This window comes from Nicotiana tomentosiformis, chromosome 5 (genome assembly GCF_000390325.3).
Source record: "Nicotiana tomentosiformis chromosome 5, ASM39032v3, whole genome shotgun sequence".
NCBI classification, from domain to species: Eukaryota; Viridiplantae; Streptophyta; class Magnoliopsida; order Solanales; family Solanaceae; genus Nicotiana; species Nicotiana tomentosiformis.
This window is the reverse complement of record NC_090816.1, coordinates 119,998,931-120,008,711: the sequence shown is the minus strand read 5'-3', so window position 1 is coordinate 120,008,711 and position 9,781 is coordinate 119,998,931. Positions and strand designations below refer to the sequence as shown.

At 39.4% G+C, this 9,781-nt stretch overlaps 1 protein-coding gene across 2 annotated transcripts; it reads left to right on the top strand.

The window, feature by feature from the left end:
* Nucleotides 1-466: 466 nt before the first annotated feature.
* On the top strand, nt 467-8,609 carry LOC104092319 (uncharacterized). Of its 2 annotated transcripts, XM_009597895.4 has the most exons (5): nt 467-988; nt 4,775-5,486; nt 6,929-7,298; nt 7,844-8,221; nt 8,317-8,609. In XM_009597895.4, exons 1-4 carry the CDS (start codon nt 712-714, stop codon nt 7,889-7,891), a joined length of 1,407 nt encoding a protein of 468 aa, XP_009596190.1. In that variant the 5' UTR covers nt 467-711; the 3' UTR covers nt 7,892-8,221; nt 8,317-8,609. The 2 variants fall into 2 exon arrangements, with proteins under 2 accessions (XP_009596190.1, XP_009596189.1); XM_009597894.4 differs by lacking the exon at nt 7,844-8,221.
* The last annotated feature ends 1,172 nt before the right edge of the window (nt 8,610-9,781 follow it).

Here is a 9,781-nt window from a genome sequence, read left to right as displayed (position 1 = left end):
AGATGCGTTCACGATTGCCTTTTGCGATGGTACGCGAGCTCTCTTCCCCAGTAGAGGCGCATGTTAGTCAGTCATGCGCCGAGATAGTAACGAGCCACGCGCAGAAATTTTTTGAACATATAAAAGTGTACAATATTTACACTAAGAACCTAAAATATTAAACATATCAAATGTAAATTATTTATATATCTCTCAATAATAGTTCACTAATCTTTTTGAATTTTGATCGAAATGGCCCCCTCCATAATGACTTGTCATTGCCACATCCACGTTAGTCCCGATTCTTTTTTCCGACCCAGCAGTCGATTCCATCCACTCCTTTTTGTTTTTCGCAAAAATATCACATTCCCAAAAACCAGCATATTTCCGAAATAACACACCCCTTGGCAAACTCCCACTCTCAATTTATGAGCGTGCATATTACGCGCCATGTATTAGTATGCCCTCGAAGCAACGCAAAAGAAAACATTTTATAATTCGTCAAACCCCCCCCCCCCCCCCCTCTCTCTCTCTCTCCTCTCACACATTCTCTCGAAACCCTAGAACCGTTTTGTCCTGTTTGTCTCCTCTCCTTTTAGATTCGATTCTCTGAATCTCTATGAAATTTCTCCAAATTTTCAAATCTAGGTTGGATTCAATGATTACTTGCATGAACAAACCCTAGTTTTTCCGTTTTTTGTTTTTGTTTTTTTAGCTAAAAAATTGAACCCTATGGAGGGCTCTGTGGCTATTACAGATGATCTCGGAGCCCCGCCGGAGTCATGGGAGGTAGCTGACGTGGAAGCTAGTATGCGGCGGCTGATACTTTCTTCTTCCAAAAAGGATTCCGATTCTTCTGTCAATAATAATAGTAATCAATCTGAGCTGCTTGATTCCTCGTCTTCGGCTTTGGCCCGTGCTGGTTCGGGTGGTGTGTCGGAGGATATGGTTAACACCGTCGATCAGTTTCTTCGTGAGGCTTTACAAAACCCTAGAGAGCGGCTTTCCGGTTAGTATTCCCCCTTTTTAAAGAAAATCTGATTATTGTGCTAATTTGCGTTATATTTAGGGTTTGTTAGTTGATTTTTTTGTTTGTTTTTCTGATGTGCCTTGTTTCGATATGTGATCATTTCTGTGGTCGTATACTCGGTCCTATACTAGCTGTCACATTGTTGTTAGTTGTGTCAATCAGTTAAGTACAGCTGAATTGTAAATTAGTTGGGGTCTGTTATATGAATCCCAAATGAATGCAATGTCACAATATTATCGTAAGACCTTAATGAGATGACAATAGAGCTGCTATAGTTCAGTTGGTTAAATTACCCATTCGGTAAGAACCTGAAATGACAACTGCGGATTATTTGGTAGACTGACTAGATTCTTTTCTAATCAGTGTCTGGTAGTGCTTTACTCTATGAACTGCATCCACTTTGTTTCTCTCTGGTAGTTAGTGTGAAGGATACAAATTTGGTACTTTTGCTTGTCTGGCGTACCAACGCAATAGTAGAAAGAAAAGGGAATTGAGGCATTGAGGACAATTAGGAACTAAAGGAATTGATCTTACTTCATAAAAAAATCAGAGGAACTGAAAAGTAGTGTATTTATCTGGAAAAGCTTGCTGAGTCTCTAATTGTTTGAATTCGAGATTAGAGTATTGGCTACATCCAAGTGTGTGGCGGTCTATGCAATGTGTAAAATCATGGGAGACCATGGTTCACAAAAAACCACTAGGTGAACTTTTTCCATCTGCCTAAGCCTTGGTGGGAGGTAGTATGTACTAGGTGGTGCGTGCAATGAGGCTCGGACGCCACTCTTATTTTTTTAGAAGTTAAGGTAATACTTTTATTGAAAAAAGAAGATCAAGGCATTGGTTGCTATGGATGTAACTGATAAGCAGTGAAACTTTCATCTCCGTGAGACCAAGTTTCATGTTGGATTGAAGGAGATCTTCCCCTGATGACCCCTTTGGATGACTACAAGTTCAGATTGCATATTGCTAAAACCTGAAAACAGTCTTTGTCATTATTGGTCTCTTTTGACTGCATAGCGAAGATAACTGTTGAGGAGAAAGAATGGATCCAAAGACATTGCAGTGGTGAAAGAATACATAGAACTATAGAAGACAAGGCACCTGACCTTGGTGACCAACTGACCACCATATCATTTTATTTGAAAGTTGGGATATGATGAAGGAGTGAGCTATCGATTTTTCCACGGTTCCACCCAAGTTAAAGCTTTGGGAAGTGCTCTTTTTACATTTCATGTTGCATGTATTTCAATGACGAGCTTTACTTTTTTTTAAACAAAGAAGAGTGGATACAAGGAATTGAAAGAATACCAGGCAGTAAACTTGGCTCGTAGCTTCTACCAAAATCCTTGCAAAGAGGCTAAGTAGGTAACTAGGAAGCTTTTACCTGACACTCAGTTAGCTTTCATCAAGGGCAATCCGCAATCATAGTAGAATAATGCCAGGACACTAAACAAGACTGTAACTGTGTAAGCTCGACATTGGAAAAGTATCTGATCCTGCTAAGTGGACTAACCATCTTTTGAAAGACTTGGGATTTGAAGAAAAATTGATCAACTGGATTTATTTATGCATCTCTATAGATGTAATGTTAGTTCAAATGTATGGCACACCAACAAGATTCTTTCCTTCAAAAGGGGCCTGAGCTGAGGTGATCCCTTCTGTCCTTCCTTTTTATTCTAGTAATGGAATAACCAAGCAGAATGTCAAGAAAGTCACACTGAATAACTGATTCAAGGACTTCTCTGTGGGCAGGATTATGCTATATTGAATCCACTGGTCAGAGCAAAATATGGTGCAAGGTCACTCTGTCACTAACCCCTGTAGTGTTAGGAGGATGGAAGCATATCAAAGGCTTCGGAGGACCTTTTAGAGTACACACTATACAAAACCAGGGATAGTAGAAATTTTCGATTCTAGATCGAATATAACTTATATATATTAAGATGTATATATAGTAAATCGAATATAGCTTATATATCTTAAGATGTATATACAGTATAGTATATACTATACTCTCTCTCTCTCTCTCTCTATATATATATATATATATATAACGAATATAGCTTATATATCTTAAGATGTATATATATATTATAATATTATAACGCAGTGCTTTGAATATCTCTTTAAAATATTTTTGTCTTTAAATTTGAATTAAAAAATTTAGGTGATAATTCTATAATATAATTTACAAGGAATTGCCTTAGATATTTTTATTACCATTTTTTTTCTCTAACTTCTATAAAAAAAAATTTAAAGATAGAAAGCATCCGTTGGACCCACTTGACCCGGGACCGTTAGTTCGTGGTCCCAGACCGATTCCAACAAGAAGCCCGGGACCGCTTAGGACCGGGCCCGCGAAGCCCACTAAGGACCGGGCCCGCGAAGCCCACATGCCACCCCTATGCCCCGCTAAAATTCTAGAAGAGCACTCTGAGGTGCTCCGTTGTGCAGGAGATACTAAGGCCATAATTGCAGAGTTTATATCTAATCAAGGTTGGGATGTAACCTTCAGAAGGAATTGCAATGGTTGGGATTTGGAAAGAATGACTATACTGCTGTATTTTTTTCGGGGGGGGGGGGGTAAGTCTACTGTTGCAGTTAGAGTCAGCTCCTGAACTAACACAAACTCTAGTCTATATTGGCGGCGAAGGACACAGAAAGGGGTAGTCCACAGTGAAATCCTGCTACAAATGCTATCACCTTATAGAGTATCTCCTTCTCGCTATCCTAGAAAAGAAATGGGAAATTTCAGGCATTATTTAAGGTTGCAGATTGCTTTTTAGTGCCTATTTAATTCCAAACACCTTGCAGAAAGAAGGCCTGTCTATTTCCAACAGATTCTCTTTGGTTTGCACTTCCACCCGGAGAAATTGGAATATGTCTTTTATCTTTTTTAAGCTCTAATGGACAATGCCGAAGACTCTCACTAAGTTGATGCAATGCTGGATCAGTAAGCTTTAGAAAGAGCCTAAACCATTATGCAAGACCATCCCCCCTTGCATCTGGTGGGTATCTTTAGGGAAAGGAATTCTGGAATGTGTGAGGGCAATAGGAATGTGTAGTAAAGCAAAGGTACAAATTCGAATAGCTTTTTGGTGTTGGATGACGTCCACATATTGTAGAGCCTCTTCTAGATCTCTGCAATTCCCGGAGCAGCTCGTTCTTACATCATCAGCCATGTGCAAGTCCAGCACTCTTAGTGCTGATATACATCATAAAGTCTTTGCTTATCACAAAAAAGGAGAGAAAATAGAACCATTTTATGTAATCTAAAAGCAGAAAAGGGCAAGTTTTCGAAGGAATAATTATCCGTTTTGGCTGAATGAAGGATAACTTGAACCATTACTACCTTACTAAAAAAGGAAAAAAGAAAAGGAGAAACTTGAACGATTTTCTATCAGAAAAACCATGTTCTCTATTATATATTCTCGGTTATGTAGTCATTAGCTGTTATGCTGACATAGGCTCTTGGTCATCATGTACTAATATGATGCACTTATATAAAAATATTCATTGTTTTACTTTTTACTTACCTTTGGGTGCTTTTTTCTATTCTACGTGCCTTTTTTTTCCCAACTATCTTGCTTCTTCCTCTGTGTTTCCATTTTGAGATAACTAGTCTCCTTAAATGTCACTGTTTGCACTTTTCCTTTTCCCTGTCTTTTTCTCTTTTTTTGGGGGGGGGGGGTGTTGGGGTTCTCTGTTAGTTGGGTCAGTTCTCTCTATCATGCACTTAGTGATTTTTCATTACCTTTTTCTCAGTTCTGAGGATGGAGCAGGATGTTGAAAAGTTCATCAGGGACCCTGGTCGACAGCAGATGGAATTCCAGCAGCTGCCTACCTCCTATTTGCGACTGGCTGCTCACCGTGTGGCACAGCACTATTCACTACAATCAATGGTTTTGTTGGACAATAGTCTACCGGATGGCTCGGGTTCCAGAATTATTGTGCGCAAGACTTCTGAATGTCGGATGCCTTTGATTCGCTTGGCTGACATCCCGGTGAATTTGCCTCAAGGAGATATTGGCGTGGTTAAGGTTGCCATTAAGCAGAGGCCACAGAAAGGTTCACAGTTTGCAGGTTCTTCAAATTCAAATTCATCAAAGGGAAATTCTGCCAAAAGTGTTGAGGAAAGAAAGGAGGAATATAATAGGGCTCGAGCACGTATTTTTAACTCTAATAGTTTAAGTGGGAGCTCAAATGTAAAACCTGAAACTGAATCAAGGTCACAGGATACTTTCCAGTATGGTCCAATAGTCATACCACAGCTAGAAGAAAAAGCTAGTCTAGCTGGCGGTTCTGATTTGAATACTGGGCGGGGTCTGATTGATTCTTCAACAAGTAGCAGTAGATCAGCTAGAAGTAGGACAGAAAAGGAGCCAGTTGGTAGATCTAAATCTAATAATAAGGTGGCTATCTTTCGTGATCGGGAAATTGATCGGAAGGACCCAGATTACGACAGGAGTTATGACAGGTCTTTCTCAGTCCTCTGCTATTTTGTGAATATACTGTAAAGTGCTCCCCTTTCCTTCAGTTTCTGTTTTGTGTATGTGTTGGTGGTTCAGTCATGTGGTATCTCTTTTAACATGGATCGAGCGGATTGTTTTATATTGTCGTAAAAGCACTCCTTTATTCTATGAGATGTTTAAGTACCATCACTTTATTCTGGCAAGTATTCGTGAATTTCTTTGCCATGTATTCTGTATATGAAATGTTCAAATGGGTTATTTCTACAAATGTTTATTCCTATTGATGTTTTACTGACCAATCTGGGGAAATGCTTGTTTGTGGACTGGCTGTTCTACAATGATTAGTGTCACACAGAGAGTGATTCGAAGTATATGTGGGGATCTATGGTTCTTTCTTTTATTACATGCTGACTTATGACATTGTACCACCTATGTTCCCTTTTCTTTTCGTGTAGGTTCTTTTTCTCTTTTTTTGGGGTGGGGTGGGGTGGGGTGGGGGATTGAATATAACCTGAGGTTTGGGTTATAGGATGCATAAGGGAAAAGCTTTTAAATCCTTTTTGTCTGTTGCTTCACACACAGGATAAGATTGGGCAAAAAAAACTGTCATTCTGGGCCTGTCCAATCGTATTTGATGAAAAATCATAGCCGAAGTGATTCTATCTGGATTTGAATGTAGTGAAGTTGTCATAATACTCATCATGATCCTCCGGACAGTGGAGATTTTGTTTATTTGCTTGCTATGAAGAACAAATATCGAATTTGGAGTTATATATTGGAAGATAGGACCTGGACATGTGCAGTCTCCTGGAACACTCTACTCTAAATGAATATCTCTTCTGCCTCCCGTAAAAAAATGGACTACATCTGTTTCTGGGCACGAAATAGAAACCAAAAAGGCCAAACAAATTGTTTCAGAAGACTATGGGGCTGGTACATAATACTGGAATAAAGATGCAAGCCCTGAAGACAGTCCTATTAACAGCTATGAAGTAGACTCTTGAAGAATTGAAAGAACTCGAAGAGGGACAGAAGAAGCTGGTAGGAGGAGGAGAAGAACATACATAGGAAGAAGAGAGGGGAGGTCCTGATTTGAGATAAGCTGCTATGATTTTAAAGCTATGGTGGTTTGGAGCTGCTATTCAGTTCCCATTATTCCTATGTTCCTTCTCTTGTTTCTTCCTTCTCTATTGCATACTGCTTCTTTGGATGTTTAAACTATTTTGGGTGACGTCCTATTTATATTTGATGCTGCTTGAATTCTTTATATGAGAATGTGTGATGGCTTTTCTTGCAAAAGCTTTATGGCTGTATGGAATTATGTGCATTAAATATAACAAATCCATCTTTCAGTCTCTCAATTGTACTCGTGGGTCTTTTTACTATGATGCTCATGTCGTTTTCCTGCAATTTAGTCGGTGAGTCTAATTGACTTTTTATTTTGCAGATACATGCAAAGGTTTGATCCTGGGTTTGGATTTACTGGTGGCCCATATACAATTCAGCCCATGTACGCTCCTGCAATAAACTACAACACTGAGTTTCCCCAGCTTGGTGCAGCACTTCGGTCTCCCATTTCTGCTGAAAACCAACCTCGTCCACTTCCTCAACATTTACCTGGGCCTTGGGCAACATCAGCGACTCCTGGCATTGGTTATGGTCCGGCAGAGAGCATGATGCCTCCCCCTTTTAGTCACAATCATGTTAGTGCACGCTCAAGCGCAGCTATATATTTGCATTCAACGCAGTATCCTTGTCAGCGTCCTGGAATGACTTTTATCCATCCTCACGAGCAGGTTCACCAACCCTTCTCACAGGTATGGGAAAAAAAGTCTTTTCGCTTCAATCATTTGGGCTTGTTTGTTGCTGAACCCTGGGGACCTGGACAGATTTAAGAGGAAATTGCACCAATTCATACTTCATGTGGTGACAAACTGTCTCATAAGTCGTGTTTCGATGTAACATGTTCACACTACCCCTCACACAGAGTGCAAGAGATGATAATAGGTTAAGCTTGAAGCAAAGTTTAGTAAGTTTGGGGAAAAATTTCAGGTAAAGAGCATGCTGGGATCTTCATATTTAAGTGCTTGGTTTATATGTTCGAAGGATTTAGTGATGCAGATACAAAAAGTGGATCCAATGGCAGCTACACTTACTTTCCTGTAGGATGCTTGTTGTATCTTGTTAAGCTATATTATCTTATATTGGTATGTGTATGAGGAATTTTAGCTTGTAGAGGGTCTCTTTCTTCCACATGAGATAATATAATTATCCATCAGTATTTGTGTTTGGCATTCTGGTTTTTTTTCCACTTTAGGGTTTGCTTCATCATTTGATTGATCCTCCTGTTCATGGTTTCCAGCCTCATCAACTGCAACCTGATGGTTTTGGATTAGCCCGGCCCCGGTGAGGGGCACGGGCCATGCCTGCATCCTGCGACGTACAATTCAGCATCTTGAGGGGGATGCTGAGCGGTAAAATGTTGCAATTGGCGGGGTGCAGGCATGAACAACTGAGACCTGTTGGAGTAGATTGTTCAGCTTGCAATATTTTCCATCCACCAGTCTCAGTTTTATGGAACCTCCTGCATTGCTGAGGATGCTCATATGTCCTGGAAGTTCCATTGCATGGATGAGCACTCAGCTCAATTGCCATGGAATCATGACAACGATGATGATGACGACAAATGAAATCAGCAAGAGTTCAGAGCTGGCAATATAAGAAGTTTTATCGGTTTTAGGTTTAGTCTCGTTTTCCATTTTCTTGCCTTTCTTTATGTTGTCTTTTCTACATCTGAAGTAATTGTAAAAATGTGCTGCTTAATTTGTGTCACAGCCTCGTCAAAGCTCCAAGAAGGAAGGCAATACGGTTAGAGATTTTGAGTAAATAGTGTCGACAGGACATGCAACCTTAAGCAATTGGTAGCTTTGGTGCCAGACTGACAGTGATAATACAGAGCTCTGATTACCGGATGTTCCTCTGAAGCAATGTCCAGGAGAGACTCTGCAGATAATGTATTTAAATGGAAAGTGTTTCCCCTTTTACTGCTTTTCTTGTTTGGACAGAATATTCGACTACTTTGTCTTTCGCTGACTAGTTTGTAACTGAAGCATTTTGTTTGGTCAGAACTCCGTCGCTCTTCACCAAAATGATAATGATCCTTACTGGCGACTATGCCAGTATTCCCCTGTGGTTGATCTATCCTAATTCTCTGTAGAGAAATGGGATGCGGTCAAGTGTGCTAGTGTCAAGCAACTTGACACTTGGTGGTTGTGTCAAATCGTTCCAGTTACCAGGGCTAATAGTTAGGGGTTGGGCGTAACAGGACATCTCGTATGCTCTCTATTCAGTGTCATAGGCGGTTCAAAGAAAATGTGACTCGTGCCCCCCAACAACAGCATTACTTTTATTTTCTGAAAGTATTCAAAATGGCAATGAAACTCAACAAATATGGTCTATTTTCTTGACTTCACCCCATTATCGGCCAGGACTCTACGTAATAGAATTGCAGTCAATTAGCACCGGGAGTGTCAGAGGGATGAACAATTAGTTACTAGTAGGACGCAAATTTCAACAAGTTGGCGTTCACAACTAAATTGTTATACCATGAAAACGAGTACAAGTGGACTTTCTGTAGCCAAATGGAATGTCTGGGAAATGAGGTAAATGTTTTGTGAAATAGATAACTAATATAAAGGAAAATCATCTTGGAAAGAAAAAAGAAAGAGAAAACTCTTAAATAGATGGATCTAGTAATAGAAGATTTGTGGATAGATGAGGTTTATATGGTGCAATTGCGTTAAAAATATATTTTTCTACTCAACCATTTCTTCGGGCGAAAGACGTGTTCCTGATTACTTTATTATCTCATTTGCAAAAGAAAAACGAAACACTTTACTAGTAACCCACTATTGGAAAGCTATCCCAAACATTGGTACATTTGCCTAATTTATTTCCCTTTTCTTTTTATCTTTATCAAATCAATAAACTCATTTTAAGTTTCCTTTAGAACAGTAACAGACCGGAAAACCTTTACAACTTCTTTTGTTGTGCTTTAAATATGATATTTCATATCGTTAAAGAAGTATTTTGGTTAAATAATTAGTTTTCGATATATGAGTACCAAATCTACCACTTCCTTTTATCCTATTCCAGCACTCTCAAACTCTAAATACCGTCAGAGTTAAAGTTATGCTCATTGGCGTGCATATTTTTATATCATCAGGTTAAATTGACGTAAAAATTCTCTATAAATGTTTGTTTTGCATATGGAAGTCAAAACTTACAGCATCATATGGTT